The sequence below is a fragment of the Chenopodium album genome, chromosome 6 (assembly GCF_948465745.1).
Source record: "Chenopodium album chromosome 6, dcCheAlbu1.1, whole genome shotgun sequence".
NCBI lineage: Eukaryota > Viridiplantae > Streptophyta > Magnoliopsida > Caryophyllales > Amaranthaceae > Chenopodium > Chenopodium album.
This window is the reverse complement of record NC_137839.1, coordinates 73,480,790-73,502,540: the sequence shown is the minus strand read 5'-3', so window position 1 is coordinate 73,502,540 and position 21,751 is coordinate 73,480,790. Positions and strand designations below refer to the sequence as shown.

The 21,751-nt window shown below is 33.4% G+C and overlaps 3 protein-coding genes across 3 annotated transcripts; all 3 read right to left on the bottom strand.

Annotated features, from left to right (window-relative positions):
• Positions 1-398: 398 nt before the first annotated feature.
• On the bottom strand, positions 399-2,149 carry LOC145635237 (stem-specific protein TSJT1-like). The gene is made up of 4 exons (XM_081686526.1): positions 1,822-2,149; positions 1,356-1,596; positions 1,131-1,251; positions 399-749 (listed from the first exon to the last, which is right to left on the bottom strand). The coding sequence occupies exons 1-4, from the start codon at positions 2,040-2,042 to the stop codon at positions 556-558; spliced, it is 777 nt and encodes a 258-aa protein (XP_081542652.1). The 5' UTR covers positions 2,043-2,149; the 3' UTR covers positions 399-555.
• A 2,987-nt stretch (positions 2,150-5,136) lies between these two features.
• On the bottom strand, positions 5,137-6,940 carry LOC145636283 (stem-specific protein TSJT1-like). Its single transcript, XM_081687799.1, has 4 exons — positions 6,616-6,940; positions 6,188-6,428; positions 5,944-6,064; positions 5,137-5,555 (listed from the first exon to the last, which is right to left on the bottom strand). Exons 1-4 carry the CDS (start codon positions 6,834-6,836, stop codon positions 5,362-5,364), a joined length of 777 nt encoding a protein of 258 aa, XP_081543925.1. The 5' UTR covers positions 6,837-6,940; the 3' UTR covers positions 5,137-5,361.
• Positions 6,941-10,174: 3,234 nt separating this feature from the next.
• LOC145636282 (splicing factor U2af large subunit B-like) lies at positions 10,175-21,188 on the bottom strand. The gene is made up of 18 exons (XM_081687798.1): positions 20,948-21,188; positions 20,284-20,456; positions 20,040-20,105; positions 18,771-18,847; positions 18,124-18,194; positions 17,971-18,015; positions 17,808-17,867; positions 16,659-16,719; positions 16,416-16,528; positions 15,477-15,592; positions 13,391-13,489; positions 13,147-13,222; positions 12,691-12,779; positions 11,587-11,653; positions 11,399-11,497; positions 11,224-11,305; positions 10,992-11,059; positions 10,175-10,675 (listed from the first exon to the last, which is right to left on the bottom strand). The coding sequence occupies exons 1-18, from the start codon at positions 21,011-21,013 to the stop codon at positions 10,538-10,540; spliced, it is 1,566 nt and encodes a 521-aa protein (XP_081543924.1). The 5' UTR covers positions 21,014-21,188; the 3' UTR covers positions 10,175-10,537.
• Between the last annotated feature and the right edge of the window lie 563 nt (positions 21,189-21,751).

The following is a 21,751-nucleotide window of genomic DNA, read 5'->3' as shown; positions in this document are numbered from 1 at the left end:
TCTCAATCCCTTTAAAATTGCACGATTGTAAGTGATGCAAAGCCTAGGAATATCTAAGCTGAAAAGGGTAGTTGATGCTCCATAATTTGGGTTTCACACTTCCACTCTTCCCACCTTAACTTAAACTTAATATTTGGGAACATGGACTATAACCTTAACTTCATTAAGTTTTGCTTGATTATATTTGGCCCATATTTCTTTATCAAGTCCATTTGGCCCAATTCAATTGGCCCACTTCCCCTACATTGACGCAATTTGTCAGTTTGTGCTATAAATTTACAAAATTAGGATAAATTCATGTAATCTTTTATGAAGTCACATACATCAAACCAAATTGGCTAAACAATTTTCGAAAAATAAGTTTAGATAACTCAGATAATTAAATCGAATTAAACAAGTTCTAGAATATTTCCTGTATATTGATTATCATTTCTCCATTATTCATAACTCAAAAGAGTATACCATACATAAAGTTACCACTTACTAGAGTAAGTAAAAAAATGTTCGGAAAATAAAATTCCATTAAAAAAAAAAAAAAAAAAAAAAAAAAAAAAATTAAGTTTGGGAACCACAAAGGGCCCAATTAGCTTCACTTCCAACACGAGGCATAGTAGTTTTCTTAGAGTTGATATCCACCTTAAAGTTTGCTCCACACATCGCCCCTTCACTGTCTGTTCTTGGCATTGCCTTCATTTTATTTTTTGGATGTTCAAAGCTCATTAGCCCTACTTCACTGTGGTACATACATCCTGTAACACAATAATTAAAACGGCCCAAATTAACATTCCGTAATTAATTAATTAAAGAGTAGTCGTCTAAAGTGTCAAATGATATTACATTAAACAAAATACTTCAATATTCCTAGGGTAGTTGAAAAAAAAAAGGCTCGAGTTATTGGTTAGGATTGGTTCAAGAAAACAAGGGACTAAGGGTCTAAAAGTCTAAAACCCATTAGGTATGTTAACCACATTTATAATGGCTCACAAGTTTTAGATTATTAGCCGGTGGGTTAAGATTTCAACCCATAACCCATCGACTAGACCAACCTACCTAATTAGCCTTAAATCAACGTTGGTCTGGGCTTAATCCGGACCAACGTCCATTAAGTTGAACAAATTTAATGAGCTTACCAGATGGAAAGGGTGCAAAGGATTTAGCACACCCTGCTTTTATGACATCCAAATTATCAGAAATAACCACAGAACCATCAGCAGCGATTCCCCAATAAAGTTTCACTCTTTGATCTGTCCCCTGTTCACCAACACATCAAACAATTTCAGCCAATTTTCCTTAACAAAATACAATTTTTATTATACAAAAATTAATACACTTATTTATAAGAACAATTTAATTACCTGAGCAGCAAAGACAGTGCCAGCAGTTTGATCAAATATGACAAACCCAAAGCAACCTTCAAGATCCTTGAGGACTTGATCAGCCGGGTACGGGCCACGGTCTCGGAGGGTCCGATAAGCTTCAATGACAAACATGGCTTCATTGGTAGCTCTTCCTAAACCATATTGCTTATTTAAGGCATTCAAATTATGCAAACTTCCCAAAAATATGCAATACATGTTGTCCATCCCACTAAAAAACCTACAAAAAAAACATGTGTAAATTTTACACGATTAAAGTTAGTGTAACAAATGGTATACGTACTCATTTTAATACAATAACAACTGTTATGCTCTTTCTGTCTGAAATTAGCTGTCACGTTGAAGACACACAAATCGTAAGACAATTTATCATGGACTAAAACTTTTCAGCTTCCAAATAACAAAACAACAATAATATAAAAAATAAACAGGTTAAATTTAGCACCTTTGGTGATGAACTTGAGGACCTTTGGGAGACGAATAAGCAAGAAAAGCAGAATTGCCAAAACCAACAGAAAGAGGGGTATTTTGGGAATAAGCTTGTTGGAAAGTTTTCACAATATCTTGAGGGTACTTGGGCTTATAACCCGACCCGGATGAATGTGAAACCGGGCTGTTTAGCTCCTTTGGTGGATCCACCAAATCCTTGTTGAATATTGCCAACATATTTTTCTTCCTTAACTACAGAAAAACACTTAACCCTTAATTACAAAGTTAATTAGGAGATTAAACTAGATGATAATTGATTTTGTGAATGAGTGAGTAGAAAGACTAGAAACAATGTAGAATATATGAAAGAAAATTGTGTGTAATGTTTGGGTTTATATAGGGTGGTGTAAAAATGCAAGTTGTATTTGACAAAAGGTACAATAATAATATATCATTGTGATCTGTCAATCTAATCTTCTTTTTTTAATTTTCTTTATGAATGAGTCATTTATTCTGCTTATCCATAGTCTTCTTGATAAGAGGTACTCCTTATTAAAGTTTTGGATTAAATTAATGATGATACGTGTTGTAATTTGTTGAAATATCTTAAATTTATATTTGAAACATTTTCTAATATAAACTAAGTACTTTTTAAATGGTGAGAAAAAAAATACGGAGTATATACGAGTAATATTGCTAGTGGTATTCAACTTTAGGTTTATTTGAGTGTTGTACAGCTAGATTTTGATGTTTTAACTAATGTTTGTTTCGGATGAATTTGTTTTAATTACTCCGTACGTCATTTTAAAACCAACGTTATGGTTTTAAATTGTGTAAACTACAATATGTTTAAAAATACTCCGTAGTAATCTAGTTTAGTGTTTTTTTTTTTTTTTTTTTTTTTTTTGCTCTAGAATTACTACGGTTCTTTAAAAAAATGAAGAGAGTATGTAATACTGAAAAAAGAAAAAAAATCATTTCTCAAGATAGTTTAAGATACTACACATAAAGGGTAAAACTATTACAGAGTGAGTATTAATAAATTAAAATATCAATAAAACTCTTTTAGAAAGTTTTTGTTAAAACTATTTAACGGGCCATAATTATTACTACCTCCGTTTTTATTTAGTTGACACGTTTTGACTGTAGCACTATTCACACATCTTCCTTTGGTCGTGTTTTGTGCTTTATGCGTAATGAAAAATATAGTCATCTGGGATCTTATTAGATTCGTCACGTTATATACTTTCAAAATATCAATTTTTTGTTTTGTGCTTTATGCGTAATGAAAAATATAGTCATCTGGGATCTTATTAGATTCGTCACGTTATATACTTTCAAAATATCAATTTTTTATAATTTTTGTTTATCGATAATTAAAGATATTAATGATTGAATAAGTGCATTGACAAACGTGACTAAAGAAACGTGTCAACTAAAATGAAACGGAGGAAGTAAATAACATTGGCATATTGCATTAAAGGGTTTGTTGACTTGTTCTATCCACTTATTTTAGGTCCTATAAGCATAAATAAGATAAGGTGGACTTTTATAAAGTTATCGTAAGACGGGTTATAGTTACCCTAAAAGTTTTTTAATTTTTAAGGGGTACCCTAAAAGTATTTAAGATTACCTTACCTACTATAAAAGTTATCATTCTTCTAACATAAATATTACCTTTAAAAACCACTTATAAAGTTATAATGTAGTAATATATAGATTAATCATATAACATGCATCCATTAGAAACTACACAATAAAACACAATCAAACTCGTTACAAATTAAAGCTTACCCTTAAAGGGATTAAAATTATCATAAAAATTGTTATTTTATTATGTTCCTTTTCTATATCGGGCAGTTCCTAATGATAGTTCAATTCATGATAGCTGATTGCAAACACTTTGATAGCTAGTGTTGTTATTGTGAAATCAATAAGGATAGTTGATTGAATTTTTTTTTTAAAATGATACGGATTAGTGAGAAAGTTAGTTGTCTTATCTTAATGGTGATATAGATCTAAATTGGGAAAATAAATAAATAAATAAATAAATAAAATAATAAATATAAAAATAAAAAAATCAATAATCGAAGATGATAATTTTCTTAACATGAATTAAGGTCAAAGAACGTGCCATAACAGTGGTTAGAAAATTTTGAGTTTGTTTTAAAAAGTGGAGAAGTAAAAGTGACCAACTTCTAAATAAATTGTTGTTTACTTCATTTGGAGTTTATCCACACATTAGAAAGTGACTTAGATGTGAGTCAGCATATAAGAGTGATTTAAAAAACATAAATTGCTAAAAGGTTCTACTAGATCATCCTTTATGACAATAATATAATGAACGAAAGTCCACGTAAGGCAATCAACTTGTATAAAAATTCAAATTTTTATGCAATCCAATTAAGTAACTTATCTCGCAAAGACTACACGTACAATTCATTTTTGGGCTCATTAACTCAATTCATTTTTGTTACTTAGTTTATTTCAGTCCAATTTAATTCAGCTTAACTTAGTAACTTATCTATTTAGTTTATTTTTCAATCCAATTAAATCAAATAACTTTATGCTCATTAGCTACTTAGTTTATTATGAGATGGACGAAATCATTTCTTTTTATTTGATTTAGTTTCAATCATTCTTTATTTTGAGTTGAATTGTGTAAGTTAATTTCAATTAAACTTAGTGTACGATTTAGATATACGAAGTATATGTTTAGTACTTCGATTGAGACCGTTCAAATTTGGTACAGGGTCATTAGTTCTAGTTATGTGTCTTATGTGTGGTGATTGGTGAATATTCGATTTTAAGTTTGGTTTTGTGATAAAGATATGGTATTACAGTCATGGCTAACCTAATCATTAACCTTCTTACATAAACAATTGAATTACAACATTTTTTGCATTGTGAATGAGAATATTAACGTTAGTCAGAATTTATAATATTGGCAATATTATCCGATTAGATCTCACCAATTTTAACAATAAAAAAATTAAAAAAAAAAAAAAAAAAATCTTGCACACTTATTATTTCCCGTATTTGGCATTGATAGGTGACGTTGCGTGGAAGTATAGTTGTATCACGGGAAATGATTTTAGCACACCTCTATGTGAGAGCACAGCTTTCTATGCTTTTCAGGTCGGATGTGCCAAAATCAATTTCCTTGTATCACTTATATGTGTGTATGTGACGTAATTGTGACTGTATATTGTTTCAAATAGAGTATACAATACCGTTGTAATTAGAGATCATACAAAAGATAGGTTCATAATTAAAGATGATTTGAACTTCTGTTTTAAAAAGTTGGAAGACATTAGGAAGGTTCCTTTACCATTAATTAAACACAACTCAAAGTAAACTGTACATATAAGGGTACATTTTACCCTCATGAAGAGTGGGGATAAGATCTAACACAAAATAAGTCCCTAAATACATAAACTACGAGGAATGCTCAAACAAATCAAAATAAACATGGAAAATGGACGACTTAATTGTATAATTAGACCCCAAAATCGACAAGATTAGCGCGAAAAAGGCTCAAATTAGTGATGATAATTCAAGCTTGGGAACCAGATAATGCCCAATTAGCTTCACTTCCAACTCTAGGCATAGTGGCTTTCTTGGAGCTGATATCCACCTTAAAGTTTGCTCCACACATTGCCCCTTCACTGTCTATTCTTGGCATTGCCTTCATTTTGTTCTTTGGATGCTCAAAACTCATTAGTCCTACTTCACTATGGTACATACACCCTGCAAAATCATACGTATATCAGTATATGTTACAAACTTACAATCATGGACAAGTAATTTTGAGTATTATTCAAGAACACATTTTATACTCGTGTCATTGTGTGTAAGAGTCTAAGGACAAGTCACAATAAAAATGAAAAGTTCGAATAACATTATTTTATCCCATAATTAAATGTCACCCTATTAACAAAAAGTCCAGGTCCCATCAATATTAAAGTTTAGTGGTGACCATTGGACTAAGCCATCCTAATTGTTAGGCGTATCATATATTAATGGTTAACCAAATTTGTGGATCGGGTTAAATCGAGTCGGTCTCAACTTGAATCGGCCCCAGTTGGCATTACTTAAAATAGAAATTCTAATTGTATAAGCCAAACTTGAAACCTACCAGAAGGAAAAGGTGCAAAAGATTTAGCACAACTTGCTTTAATAACATCCAAATTGTCAGAAATAACCACAGATTCATCAGCAGCAATCCCCCAATAAAGTTTCACTCTTTGATCTGCCCCCTGTTTTTTCAACACATCATCAAACAACTATCAGCCAAATTTCCTTTAAATTTATCAAAAAGTAATTAATTTAAACATTTCTAATTAAGGTATTAATTCATAATTAATTAATTAATTAATTACCAGAGCAGCAAAAACAGTTCCAGCATTTCCATCATAGATAACAAACCCAAAGCATCCTTCAAGATCCTTAAGAACTTGATCAGCCGGGTACGGACCGCGGTCTCGGAGGGTCCGATAAGCTTCAATGACAAACATTGCTTCATTGGTAGCCTTGCCAAGACCATATTGCTTAATCAACGTGTTTAAATTGTTTAAATTTCCCAAGAAAATGCAATACATGTTGTCCATGCCACAAAAAATCCTGCTCATCATAAAATAAAATCATATTACTACTTAATGTTAGGTGTAAAAATAATAATACCAAAAATATACCATTCAATCAATATTGGTACAAGATTTAATTTGTCGCGTTAAGGGTCAAGTTACACTATTTACGTGACTATTAATTAATTAGTGATCGCCCGAATAAGTTATGGTAAAATGAGTACCTTTGTTGGTGAAGTTGAGAGCCTTTAGAAGAGGAATAAGCAAGAAAAGCAGAATCACCAAAACCAATAGAAAGAGGGGCATTTTGGGGATAAGATTGTTGAAACATCCTAACAATTTCTTGAGGGTATTTGGGTTTGTTACCCGACCCGGATGGGTGTGAAGCCGGGCTGTTGAGCTCCTTTGGTGGATCCACCAAACCTTTGTTGAATATTGCCAACATTTTCTCTTTACCAAATTAAAATGAATGAAAATTCTCAAAATACGAAATTTGCAAAATATTGGATGATGAATGATTGATGAAGTGTTGTGAATGAATGAGTTAAAGATGTGTATTTATAATGGTGGTGAAGAGAGAATAAAAGGAAAAAAATTAATTCTTGATAATACAAAAAGCTCATTTTCTATTGTGGATAAGGTCATAATCTAAGAGGCTCCTTTTAAAATTAAATAATAATAATAATTTTTTTTTTTTTTTGGTGAAGAAATAAAATACTAGGAGTACAGAATAACGGAGTATTAATTTTTTACTCATGCCTATTATTTTTTGGAGGTTACTTTAAACATTGAATGTTGGATTTTAGGTTATTATTTGTGACTTTATTGGGGTATTATTTGTGAGATATATAATATACCAAAGTTGTATATAATATATAATGGAGATACTATATTTTTTTTGTAGCAATATATATTGAACATTAATGTCAAAGATTACTAGTTCTTCTCAAAATAAAAAAAAATAAAAATTTACTACTTGTACTTTTATTTTTTTGGGAGTTTGAAAAGTTGGATTTTCTGTTTGTCAAATAAAATAAGCCGGGTTTCCTTTTAGACAAAATATTCAATATACATTCACTAAAAGTCCGTGGAGTAATCCGAACTTATACGGAGTAAATCCTTATCTTGAACCTAATTAATATATCCCTTAACACTATGTAGTATGTATCAATCTAAAATCAGACCGGACTGGAATTGAAACCAGAACCGGAACTAGAACCGGAACCGGTTGGCCTAAATGGGTCAATGTGGTCATGTCTGTCACGTGATGATGATATGGAGAGCATTAGATTCAGGCTGTTTGTATTAATCAGCGGCGAGATGTGGGAGACTGACATAGATAATTGTTACTTGTAAAACATATCCAGGTGTACGATAGTGGTTGAAGAATATGACATTGATCTGAGTCAGCCTATCCACTTTGTACATATCACTCAATTTTGGATAAGGCTGACCCCACACTTTTCTCACTTTTCAAACTTATCTGACGTGCCACCACGTTTCGTCTAATGTTAACCCATCTTCAACGCATCATGTCTTTACTTTTTTTTTTTTTTTCGGGTAAATAAAACAAATCGGGAGGACAGAATTATACCACCTTCATTTCCTATTAGTATATCTATTTATACGAAGTATTATTTGCAACGATTTGATATAAAATAAAGTGAAAAAATGTCTAATCGTTACAAATAATATAAAACGGAGGTATCATTTATAACTATTAGATACTTCTTCTGTTTCTTTTTAATTGACACGTTTCTTTAGTCACGTTTATCAATGCACAAATTCAACCGTTAATACTACCTCCGGTCCAAATTACTTGCAACTTTGAGGTATTATTTGTGAGATACTCCGTATAAAATATTCCAAAGTTACGAGTAATTTGAATCGGAGGTAGTATCTTTAATTATCGATATATAAATCACAAACTACGATTAAAGAGAAGTGCGTGAATAGTGCTAAAGTTAAAACGTATCATCTAATAAAAAACGGAGGTAGTATTTTTTATAAATACTTTATGGAGGTAATATTAATTATTCTATCTGTCATGCATTTTTTTTTTTACAGGTATCTGTTATGCATTTTGACTTTTGCATTATTCCGTTATTTCTATACTTTCTTTGTTCCATAATAATCGAAACATTTTTAACTAACATCATTAATATTTGTAATTATATATTATTAGGAAGTATGAAAGGTTAATACAATTTAAATATACATAATGTTTCAAAAAAGAAATGTAAATATATACATAAAGATTAATCTAAAATTATTTTACTTATCAACATATATTTTTACTTATCAACCTATACTATCTCCGTTTCATATTATTCACAACGATTTGTCATAAAGTAGAAAGAAAAAAAAATGTCTAATTGTTGCAAATAATATGAAATAGAGGTACTATATAAAATTATAAATTTCACTTTCTCAAAATACCCCTCTTATTTTTTTTCTTTTTTTTTTTTAAAATAATGTCTGATGGTGTCAATCAGAGATGAGATACAATAAAATAATAATAAATAATAAAAAAAAAACCCCATCTTTTACAAATAAAACTACCATCTCAAAATAATGTCTGGTGGTGTCAATAAGAGATGAGATACAAAAAAAAAAAAAAAAAAAACCCATCTTTTACAAATAAAACTACCATATTTGTCCAAAAAAACCATCTTACCTTTTTAAAATTATTTTTTGAGAGATGTCAAATTTTATTATTTAGCCTACATGACATCATCAACATTTTTTTTTTCTTTGACAAAAGTGCGGGAATTATATTAAACAAGATCACGATCCACAAAAATTTGTAGGCTTTGGGGGAAGGAATTCATACAAATATGCTCCATATTATCATCGGTTTTCCACCTAGCAATTAAATGGGCAACCGTGTTTCTTACACTTCTCACGTGATTACATTTACATTTGAAAAATGAAAAAGAATTGCACACTCCCAACGTCATTGTAAAGTAGGAAGATCGGTGCAACTCCATCAGGTATTGTTTAGCGAATCACATTCAAAGCATCGCCTTCCAACACCACCTTATCACATCCCAGTCTTCTCGCCAATTCCACTCCATATCTCGCAGCCTAGCCTCCGCCAGTCCGCCACTGTCCAAGCCATCTTCAGTCTCTTAGCAGCAGCAATTAAGAGGGCACCTTGATCATCCCTAATAACCACTCCTAAGCCCACTCCAATCACCTGCATAATATGAGCATCAAAATTTACCTTTTAACAAAAGGCGAGGGTGGAGCTTTCCAACTAGCAGCCGATTGTGCGGGGGCCTGGTCATTGGTCATACAAGCCTTCTTATTATATACTTCGTAGTTCGTACAATGGAATCCTCAATAAGCTTTGCAAAGGCACATGCAATACTCGCCGAATCATTAGACTACTTGAGACATACTAAATGTCTGAATACAGCAATAATGTACTCGTAGCATTTTGCCCTTCTAAACTAATTCGTTTACAAGAACACTGTTCTCTCTCTTTTGTGTGTGTGTATCAAAGGTGATGAGGGAGAGAGGTGTTATCTGAGGAGAGGAATAATTTAGTTTCAAATCGTATTACGGCATATAAAGTATAAGGTTAAAGAGTAAGCTTGTGGTATACTCTATACAAAGATGTACTTAAAAGAAAACATTATTTAAGAACAACTCCAATTAATTTTAGGAATGCACACCAAAGGGACATTAATACCTCCATAAACATATTATTCCGTACCATAAAATAGTATAAACCTTCTAAAGTCGTAAGTATTAAAATTACTTTAAAAACACCCCAAAAAGAGAACTATACACAAACCTCTATTAAGTTCACATTAAGACAAAATTTATGTAGTCTATACTCGAGCACATACAGTTCCAGAAAACATACAAATATTAGTGCAACACTCTTTTGACACAATACAATAAGTAACAAGGAAAATTTCCTTTAAAGATATCATAAAAGATACTACACTAACAGGCTAAAAACTGCATTCTGCAATAAGCAGGTCATGTAGCTGATATATATGTAGTACAAGTGTCGATCATGGACTGCTAAGAGCAGGAATATGTCATTGGAAGCTTCAAAGGTGAAAATGAAAATAGAAGTAATGCACCTGTACATCCATTTTACATGCTATCACCAATCACCTTAGAAACCTTTCACCCGCTGTAATCAGCACTGTAGAATTTGTCTTCGGGATAGTAATCAGCAGTGACAGTGTTACCACCAAATTTTCGTCCACCAAGCATGTTTTTTGCGTTTGAACAGGAAACCGTATCAGCATACTCCAAGAACACCTGCAAAGAAGATAATTGAGATGTTGCACTTCAGCATCATATATAACACAGCCACAATGCTAGAGAGAAAGAACAGTTATTGACAAAAATCAAGCCGTGAAGCAAAAGGCCAAAAAATAATCATGCTGAAGATGAACATTTATGAATTGAACACGCGCGCACGCCCGCACACACCCAAACACCCCCCCCCCCCCCCACCCCACACACACCACACCCAGCCACACACCCACACCCACACACACACACACACACACAAAAAGAGTAATAATAGTAGAGAGATTGATATGAAATTCAATGATAAAGAAACCATCTTTACCTTTCCAACACCAGGAATCAGTTTTCCCTCCATATCAGGTCGAGGAATAATAATAGTTGTCAGGTCTCCTAAGCAAAGTAATAATGATGCTAGTTAGTTTCAGCCCAAGGTGAAATATATGAAAGAACAAGAAAAAGTGCTGCTCAAGAAATCAATAAAAGCACATAAATTTCAAACAAGAAAGTCCCAACATTCTACCATAGAATGAGAAAAATACAATCATAGCACTCACCAAATTTAGCACATTCATCTCTCATATCTTCTAAAATTTCCTCATACTCATTATCATCTCTAAGTTCATCAATAGTTACCACCTGACCAAGGCAATAAAAAATTAAGGACTAATTCATTGCTGCATTGAAGGGTTAAAATATAGAAAACAGATAAGTTTGTATAATCATAGATACCTGATTCAAGCAAAGGATTTTAGTAGGATTTTCTGTGGTTGCTGAAGTTGGTAATGTGCCTCCAAGAAGATTGAAACCACTAGCTTCTATAACCATTTTCTGTTTGAATAATTATGCTAAGAGATTAAAAACCACTCACAAACAGAAAACTACAGATTAGAAGCATTAGACGGGTAAGATTACTTCACCTGCATGGCTACATGTTGGTGCGCATGCGCCAAGAGATTTTCATGCTCTAATTTTGCCTGCCCAGTGCTGCATAGTTGTACATGACGAGATATAAAGCATGTACATAGAACCAAAGGCTAGTCTGGAAACTGCAAAAGTGCATACAATAACAATTTCTATTTCTAAGCATTTCATTGTGTACTTTGAAACTCTAGGTCTCTCGGACAAGCAACAACAATAGCACTAAGACTTGGAAAGTTAGAGCAATATATATACAGATATAATGTTGATTGTTGATTAGCTTAGACATAAGCTTTTTTTGTGGAAAAAAAAAAAGCAATAAGTTCAGCATCAAATTTAATGCTAACATCGATATTAAAGTTGTTCATAGATAGTAACAATAAATTGATTTGATAGATAAGCATAATTTCTGAAACAGGAAAGCAACAGACTTGATGCACAGTGCTAAAAAAAAACAGCAACAGCAATTTGACAAGGTTGGGTGGACCGGTGGATGCTGGATTTATAAAAAGTAGGTCCGCAACAACTGACTAATTGCAACTTTTTCAATGAAATGAAAAAGATAGTGTGGCTTCAAATTTATATCAATCTTTCAGTCTATGCATGATATATAAGCTAGTATTACAAGAATTCTCCAGAAAGAAAAGAAAATATTTATCTCAAAGAAAGTTTGGTTAGTCCTAAACGTTTCTTGTTTGCTTGACTATAAATGAAAAGAGAAAATGCTTCAGGTAAAGTTGGCAATAATTGACAGATGCATAGAAACACATTCTTTAGCAAATTGTCTACTTCACTTATAACGCAATACTTCTACATTAAAAAAAATTCACCCCTAATTTCACAAAAAACTAGCCTTCTTCAGTCACAGATGGCTGGTAGCAATGCGTAACAATTTTACAGTCACCTCCCAAGGGGAACAAGTGCAGCAAGTATGATGTTCGTGTAGATGTTGCTAGCATTAAATTCCAATAAACTATAATCTGAGGAATGCAAGCTGACTAATTGAAGTTTAAGGAATACAAGCTGACAAAATGAAGTTTCTCCCAGGGAAAAAATGGAACATCAAACACCCAAAGTTCTAATAGTTCACTAGCTCAACATACCTGACAGCAGCCCTTCTTACAGTTAAGGTTTTATCACCCATTTTCAAGCCATTGAGGGCATCACAGGCAATATCAGTCACAGCCGAATCCTGTGATATATAAGCACACAACATATAGTAGAAAGTTACATGGAAAATCATCCAATTTGAAGCTTAAAATTACAAACAATTAACACAGCCTTAGTCCTCAAATAATTTGGGATTGGCTAACATGAACCGTCAAAAGGAATAGTCCGCAAAAAATGAAACAAAGAAATAAGCTATAAAATAAAAAGTGGACAAAAAGTCTAGAAAAACATAGTGAGCAAAAAACGAGGGCAGTGTTAAGTCAGGGGATGCTAAAAGAGAGGAGTCAGAGGACAAACAAGCAGATAAAGAAAGTTTTAGAAAACCTAAACAAGCAAGTTTCTCTAAACCTAAATCTCAGACACCTATAGAACAGAGGCAGTAAACTAACCTGATAAACACAAAACCCATAGCCTTTGGAATTTCCTGTGTCTCTATCCTTCACAAGGTCAAATGCTTTTAGAGGTCTGCAATAAACAAATAGCAGAAGTAAATATGGATAATTATATCATTCGCAAGATAGAATGATAAATGTGGTAATAGTAGTTAAGAGACAGTTTAAATATTACTCCGTATTACAAAAAACTAAGTACTAAATTATCAATCACCAAGCAGTTGAATCAACAGTTGCATACCCAAATGATTGCAGCAACTCTCGCATCTGATCTTCATTAAAATAGTAAGGTATCCCACCAACAAAGATACGGTCAGGCCCTTCTGTCCCAGCTACAGCACTACCAAAAACAAATAACAGTAATTGAGCACAAAAAAATACCCACTTCCACAAGGTTTGTATATGAGAAGAACAGGCAGAAAGATATCAGTGAAAAATCCCGATGAATTTTATAAAAATCAGCGAATGATTAGAAAATATTGTCCTTATGGCCGGGCCATCAGAAAATACTACCCCGTGTCCCTGCTCAAACTTGATTGCCCTTAACACTGTTTACTCATCATGGCCCTAAAGAGGCAACACTGCAACATTAGAGAAGTTTCTAATCCTCCCCCCAACCCGGCTCTAATCCAGTAGTCAACATTGTATGCTATGTTGCAATAGATAAATTTAATTGGCATTAGAATCTAGTTCATTATATCCGAAAGTGACTCTTGAAAAGAGACAAAATTCACCATATAATCCAATACTTAAAACTTCCAACAAAGAGAATGGATCTGCAAGGAAAATATCATATAATTAACAAACAATATTCTCCATTAACAGGTTCATTAATTTTAATTCACACATTTTACGGGAGGTCTGCAAGGCTATTGTACACTGGGAGGAGGGAACAGAGTAGGTGAATATCTAGTAATGGACAGATAGACAAAGTGACAGGTGGACATTCCTGAAATAGTAGTGCTCCTTAGCATGGAAAAAGTAAAGACAAGCAGATAAACTATTACAGGATCAAGATAATGACGACTACGTCCTAAGAATGTTATACATAACATTTTCACGTTCTCAAATGTGCTTTTGAAAGAAAGTAATATTTTGACTCAATATTAATTATTGATTGACTATAATGTGGGCAGAAATAAAAATATAAAGGCAAGGCAGCAGAAACTAGTTTTTTAAGAAATCCTGTATCCCCAACCATGTGTCATGCTCCATGATTACAATCTTAAATGAAACCTTATTACACCTTGTTCTTTAATTTAAACACATTCACCCACTCATCTTTAAGCAGGTAGACTTGGTTATATAACATATATTCCACTAATACTTCCTCCACCCTTTATGTGTTGCAACATAGGAGATGAACCAACAGACACACGTAATTATGTAAAAGGAAAAGAGAGAGCAACAAGCTAACATGTGTAAATAGTAAGGACAAGAAAGTCATTTTAGCATCAAAACTGTCCAAAATTAGAGAAGCAAATGAGAAATATGTGCAATAAAAAGACCGAAGGAAGTAACACTTTCAGAGAGATGGAAGGAGGACGTTGCTTTTGTTGATGTTGTTCTAAATATTATATCTTAAAATGCAAAAACTAAAATTGATATTTGGTACACGAAGCATTGTGAAAACTCCCATACATTTAAAAAGTCCAATTTTGTCTAATTTGTTAGTCTTGAACTTAGTTTGAAAAGTAGATGCTAGCACTTTTGTATCCCATTTGTTTCTTACCCCTAGTTCATATATTCTTTTTGCACTGGTATCCAAAGATCAGTATTACCCAATACGAAGATTCTATAATGGTTTTCTAAAAAAGACAATCATCATAACATTTTAATCTTAGCCGTCTACTATTAAGATTTAATCTCAACCGTTTAAGATTTAATCTTAGCCATCATCTGCAGGATGGCAGTAAGCTATACAGTAGTTCTAACACTATTTATGAAAATATAAATACCAGATCCTCTAATTCAACTTTTAATCAAATCAAAACCAAACAGACAGAACAATATTTCTTTACTTTGGAACAAAATCTAAATATTGCCATTAAGAAAAAATAAAATACATGTACTTAGGAAACAAAACAACAGAATTATCATCAATTTTACTCAATCTAAGAATCAAGGTATCAAGTTTTATACAACTCAAATTTCAGCTTCCTCAATTTCCAACATATACAAAGTAATTAATAAGAAAGTGCCCTGCATATCATAAGAATCAGCCATATTCTTCTACTTTGGTAAGCAAGATTTAGATGTCATGCATAATGAATCAAATCATCATATCCGTAATATTCTGTATCAAACATCACAAGAATAAAACTCACCCCGGCACAAGGCCAACAGCAGCCAGATTTAAATGGGGACTTGGTAAGCTTGGACCAAGAGCTGCAGCTAATGCTGGATTATAATCGGTGGGTCTCTTCACTCTCACAGAAACCCCCTAAGATGACAAATCAGACATATAAGCCAGTTGTATATAATATGGAGTCAGCATCTCTACTCTGCCAACATTAATCAAACAAACAACTGCATCAAAAAGTCTGGAGAAACAGGCAACAAAGACTTGATCATGTGAGCCTGTCTCCACTAGCTAAGCAAAAATAACCCTTCTAAGCCTTATTCAATCCATGTAAAAGCATTTATTAGAACCTTGCTTTTCTAATTTTATTAAGAAAATGGAAGGATGTCCTAGCCTACAGATGCAAAACACAGCAGCATTCTGACTAGAAGCATCAATGCAGCACAGAAAATTAATCATTCACACAACATATCACAATAAAGTTTAAAAGAGAGAGAGATCAATGCTGTTAAATACAATAAAATATTATAGAAGCTCAAAAAGGCTATCATAATAATCATTCTTGATGAAGATTATCTCCTGCGTTATATAACAGAAAGGAAAATGGCAGCAACTTAAAAGAGCAGGACAAACTACCCAAGCAAAAATACACTTTTCAAATGTATGATCATTAAAAGTTCTGTGCTCCTTAATAGACTAGGACACTTGGACTTCACGATTGGGCATCATCAACAAAAATCGACCATTAAGGAACAATGTAATAAAAGAGGTGTTGTGGTAATTGAAATGAACATGGAAATGTTATTCACTACATTGTTTATTCAAATCAGTCCAGTGGAATAAACTTTGTAATACACTGGTACACACTTTTGCACACTTATGTGGTTTTCAGAACGGTGACCAAATCCAGAAGAAAGATAGGATAAGATATGGGAGAACAAATTGAAGCAAGGAAAGTTCATACCTCAAATGAAATACCATCCAATGCCATTGCATTGGATGCTTCTTCAACAGATCTCATTTCTACAAAAGCAAACTTTTTTTCATGATTGATATACACATTGACAACTGCATCTCCTGTATTCACAAAAACATTTTGCACAAGTTGGAACTTACAAAAATTTCTTCAAAATTAAGAATGACATGACCTCCATGTAATCATACAAAAATCATAAAATCATAAAATATTATCAATCATCCAACTGACCAGGACCAGCAGCATTTCCACCAATAGCGGTCATAACCTGGCTGAAGAAGGTTGCAATTGTCTGCAAAAATCAAGAGGAACTTTTTAATAATGGGTTAAACAATGATAAAAACAGCACAGAAAAAGACAAGGACAAACAGACATCAATCACACTTGGCTGTTGTTGCTCATTAATAAATAGCTTGGGGCAGGATAGCTTTAAAAGAGAATATTTATACTACTAAATGACAACTTCCAATAACAAACGAAAGTAAGTGACTGGTTAAAAAGATACCAAAAAAATAAAAAGGCGGAGGAAGTGTTTTTCCCAATTTTCAAGCACGAGATTCTGGTTTCATATAAAGCTAAACAAGTATACCCAAATTTAATATCCTAAAAGACTCAAGCACTCTAATGGCCCGTTTTGGTAGGCAATAACAGTAATGAATTTATTTGTGATAATGATAATGCAACTCCATCACAAACATGTGTTTTTTCATTCACGATCACCTCTAAGACCTTGTTCTTGTTGCCCTTGGCGCGAGGCACACTTTGGTGCCTCTTTGGAATGAGGTATACTGTATAAAAATTTAAAAGCTTTGACTGTAGTGCTCCACACCAAGAGCAAAAAAAAAAGCTCTCTACCCTAATTGCCTAGAGCCTAGGCGTGCTTTTTTGTACACGGGGTTAAATTTATATCGATTAATTTTAGGACAGAAAAGGTTCATTCATATATGTTCCAAGTTCAGAAAATTATGGATATCTTCAGACAAAATAACTTCTGATAAGTTCGGACAAAAAAAAAAAAAAAAAAAAAAAAAAAGTGTATTTCAGACAATTATATGGACAAAAATTGAATATTTAGACAAAATAAGCTTACTATCAGATAATCAAGTTCATATATAAAAAGTTCTACAACGTTAAAATAAGCTTGGATAAGTTAAAGTAAGATAGGGTGGAAGTGAGTAGAAGAGGAGTTTATGGCTCAAAATAGACATGTGAAAACTTATTGATACTGCTTTAATATGAAAGCGTGAATACCATTGAGGGACAAAGGGAAGCAAAGAGCATCAGCAAACAACATGATTTTCAATAGACAACAAAGGATTTGCTGCTCTTCATGAAATTCAGCATGTAAGCATAGATAATACAACACAGAAAGAGTACAACCTGCTCATTAGCTGAAGGAGGAAGTCCACCAACATAGACTCGGCGAGCATGCCTGGTAGCCTATGAAGTAGAAAGAAATGAGGGAAAAAGGGACAGAATACCAACTAAAATCATGGTTATGATTGAAGGAAAAGGTATACGTAGATAGTGGTAACTTATTTACCTGTTGAGTCATAAATTGTGCTGGCATCAAAGGGAGAGATCCCAACTAACAAACAGGTAAAATTCCAATCAAAAATAGAAAACACAAATTAGATTCTCGGACAATCAAGAAAAATCTATCAATAAAATGTATAAAAGAAAGATAAATGCACACCTGAGCTGACCCTCCAGTAAACATACTCTGTGATAACGCTGACATTGGCTGAGGCATACCGGGTAGTTGATCTACAAAATCAGGCATAAGGGAAATCAAACTCAACTTATGTGATCCCGCTGTCTCAAAAAGCATGTGCAAGATGTCATTAATGTTAACTGAAATATCTGATAACTTATATATTCCTAACATTTAAATCATCAATGATGATAACCTATTTCATACCTAAGAACAAGATCATTCGCACAATAAATAAGAGATAAATTCCATCATGGAAGAAGCTGATGTTTTTTCGTAAGCTACCAAGGGACAACAGTTGTCATTTGACGGCGGACAGGATCTCGCTAAGCCTTGCAAGAAGTGGTTCCCGTTGAACACAATAGCTACAGTGCTCATGTCCATGAGTAGCACAGTTGGACATGTAAACCACATTGTCTTCCTTACTCACACGATAAGCATAACAAACAAACTAGAAACCACACACACAGCCAACAACACAGCAACAATTTTCAGTTTCTATGGATAATGATACGTGTATACAGAGTAACATAATAAATCAAAATGGTTACATTCTCCGATTTCAGATCTTGACCAATAACTTCAGAAGAAAGCATAGCCATATATTATACAGACAGATTAAAGCAAACCTTGAAACCCTTGTCCTGGAGCACTAGACATTAAGTTGCTTGTAGGTGGTGCCATGTCAAAGCCACTTGCACGCTTGCTACACACATGTAAAAAAAACATGTTAAAGCCAAAACATAGTCCAAGAAAACAGCCAAGGGAAAAGGACTGCCAACCAAAACTCCCACGCCTAAAACAATCAGCACCTCTGTCATAGGCACCAAGTAGCAATTTTTTTTACCAAATAAATCTGCAGTCACATACAATTCAGATTGCAAAAACTAATTTCTGGATCCCTAGTTTAGTTTAGATGTGCAAATTAAAATTCAATAACTAAGTCAGCTACTTCAGGTATTCTTACAAAAAATATTCATCAAATAGACCCACCCTAACTTGCCCAATAGCAGAATCCCATTCCAAATTTCCAACCCCCAACCTACAAAGAACTCTTACTTTCTGAACCACATTAGTTCTCTTAGCTTGAAAGGACTCTTAGTCAAAGGCTCACGACCGATCGCCAATTCATATACATTCCCATATCTTAGCACAGTACATTACAGGTTGGAACCTCCATCAAAAACCAGGGCCTAGATCTCTAAAAGACTAAAAGAAACTAGTAGCCAAATGACTACAAGGTCAATTAAGCAAGCAAATGTACCAACACATGATGTTAGCACATGATCTTCACCTCTCCCACAGGGAATCCTACGAACATCACACTAGAAGCTTAGAAACACAAACCTGCAACTGAAAAAACAATTAATTTGTATTCTCAATGACTCAAACTGGAAATCATCTTTATATCTTCAACATAGCCTCATATCACCAATCCACAATTTATCAGTTGTCTTTAGGACTCAATGTGCATGCACCTAACTACGCAGGATGGTGTATTTCTACTCTTTGCATTTTGCTATATTGCTGGCAGTAAATACTCATAGCTATTCCAATAATAAATCATGGTTAAAAGCTCCTAGTACCTCTCAAAAGACTAAGTCCAACTTAACTAACACACAGTATGCTAATTAGAATCAGATATGTGACCAGAACCTATAATGCAACAATCATAACTAAAATAAACGTACAAAAATCCAAGTCCTTCCATTTTTCAAGTGGATGCCGGGCACCTAAAGTGCTGCGGATACTTTCAGATTTCAAATTTAATTAACATGTAAACCAAGCAACATCAACAAATAAAAATATTGACCCTTATAGATAAAGAACAAAATCAAACAAGTCCAAAGACTCCAAACAATTACGAAATTGCAGTATCCACAACAAACCGTACATACCTCTTTGAATGAGATGGTGAGCGAGAACGTGATCTACCTCTATGCCTCTTCTCTCTATCATATGACCTATACAAGTACAGCAATATCAGTGAAGAGTCAAAACAGTAGAGGGCATACAATCAGGGACATGGCCTGTCACTTTTCAATACAATGAACAAGCAGTACAAATGCGAAAACAACAAAATCAACCAACACCCAAAAAGTTTTAAAAATTACATAGAAAGGTTAAAAACAACGTGTTCACCTATCATAGTCACGAGACTCACGACCTCCATAATCTCTTCTTCTTTCATCCCTGCTACTTCTATCTCTATAATCCCTACGATGATCATCACGATCACTTCTTCTATCCCGTTCTCGGTGATGATCCCGATCTCTTGTCTTCGGCATCTCATGGTCTAGCTCCCGCGATTTATGCTGAGAAGAAAAAAAATGAGTCAGTTACTTGAGTAGCAATTTGGACAACATTCACCTACTATAATTTCCAATATAATTCAACAACATTACTCTCTTTTCGACTAAATATTGTTTTGCATAAAGATACTCTTCATCACTCAAAACTTGTCCTCCAAACTAATTTTATATATATATATATATATGTATATATATATATATGAACGCGAGCAGGTTTAGTTGATTAAAGACTTGAAAGGTGATACGCAATGTGATTGAATCTATAATATAATGGAACAAATATCTACTCTAAAAATTACCCAAATTTTATCATAACCGAATCGAAAAAATCAAATTAAATCAAGCTAGATTTACATGAAAAAAAAAATAATAACGATGCAGCAATCAAAACTGAAAAAGGGAAACAAATTTCGTCGCAAAAACAATAAGCATTTTGTCGATCAAAATTGAAGAAAAATTGAAATAAGATATTTAGAGAGGAGCTAGAAATGGACCTTAACACGAGAGCTTCGATCATCAGAGCCTCTTCGAGGTGAAGACTTTGCATGATCACTACTCATATTTTCCGATCGATTATTGCAATCAGTCGTCCAAATTCAATTTTAGAAATTTGCGGAAAAACCCTAACCCTAATGCAATTTGTGAAATGTTAAATGTTGGATATTTTGGCTTCAACGTTTATGTGTTAGCGGAAAAAGGTAGTGTATGGGTTTAGGCGTTTAGGTTATTAGGCAATATGAAGTTTTTTTTTTAAAAAAAAATAAAATAAAATAAAATTTGAAAAAAGAGCTATGAAAAAAACTAATAAAATACAACAATTGCCTACAATGAGCACACAATGAGCACACCCGGCCAACCCGATCAAAAAAACAAAAAAAAATTTGCCTACGATGAGCACACCCGGCCAACCAGTGAGCTGGAAAAACCCAAGCCCGATGAACTTTCCGAATCTGACACACCAACAGGGAACGAATGGCGTCTCGAAAGTCTTGAATGAGCCACCAAACTGAAATGTCTAAGAACCCTCGAGACGAGAGAACTGAAATGACAGTACTACAGCAGCACAATCCGTATGAATTTGGATCTTCAAGAAACCCTTGCGCACAACAAACTGAACCCTCATAAACAAGCATGTAACTCAAAATGTAGAGCAGAACAAAACAACACATATTATGGGCATAATGGAAGTTAAGAACGAAACAACACATATTATTTTTTTTTTATTTTTTTTTTTTAGTGAGGAAACAACACATATTATTGGCCTAATGGTAAGGAAAGAATTTATGAGAGAAAATACA

Excerpts from the sequence above, each read along its gene's own strand:
- LOC145635237 (XM_081686526.1), bottom strand. The coding sequence starts at position 2,042 with ATGTTGGCAATATTCAACAAGGATTTGGTGGATCCACCAAAGGAGCTA. Across the intron at positions 1,597-1,821 it reads CCTCAAGTTCATCACCAAAG|GTTTTTTAGTGGGATGGACA; the intron begins GTGCTAAATTTA and ends TTTTTTTTGTAG. Across the intron at positions 750-1,130 it reads CTTTGCACCCTTTCCATCTG|GATGTATGTACCACAGTGAA; the intron begins GTAAGCTCATTA and ends ATTGTGTTACAG.
- LOC145636283 (XM_081687799.1), bottom strand. The coding sequence starts at position 6,836 with ATGTTGGCAATATTCAACAAAGGTTTGGTGGATCCACCAAAGGAGCTC. Across the intron at positions 6,429-6,615 it reads TCTCAACTTCACCAACAAAG|GATTTTTTGTGGCATGGACA; the intron begins GTACTCATTTTA and ends TATGATGAGCAG. Across the intron at positions 5,556-5,943 it reads TTTTGCACCTTTTCCTTCTG|GGTGTATGTACCATAGTGAA; the intron begins GTAGGTTTCAAG and ends ATGATTTTGCAG.
- LOC145636282 (XM_081687798.1), bottom strand. The coding sequence starts at position 21,013 with ATGAGTAGTGATCATGCAAAGTCTTCACCTCGAAGAGGCTCTGATGAT. Across the intron at positions 16,529-16,658 it reads TGGAAATGCTGCTGGTCCTG|GAGATGCAGTTGTCAATGTG; the intron begins GTCAGTTGGATG and ends TTGTGAATACAG. Across the intron at positions 11,498-11,586 it reads ACCAACATGTAGCCATGCAG|AAAATGGTTATAGAAGCTAG; the intron begins GTGAAGTAATCT and ends TTATTCAAACAG.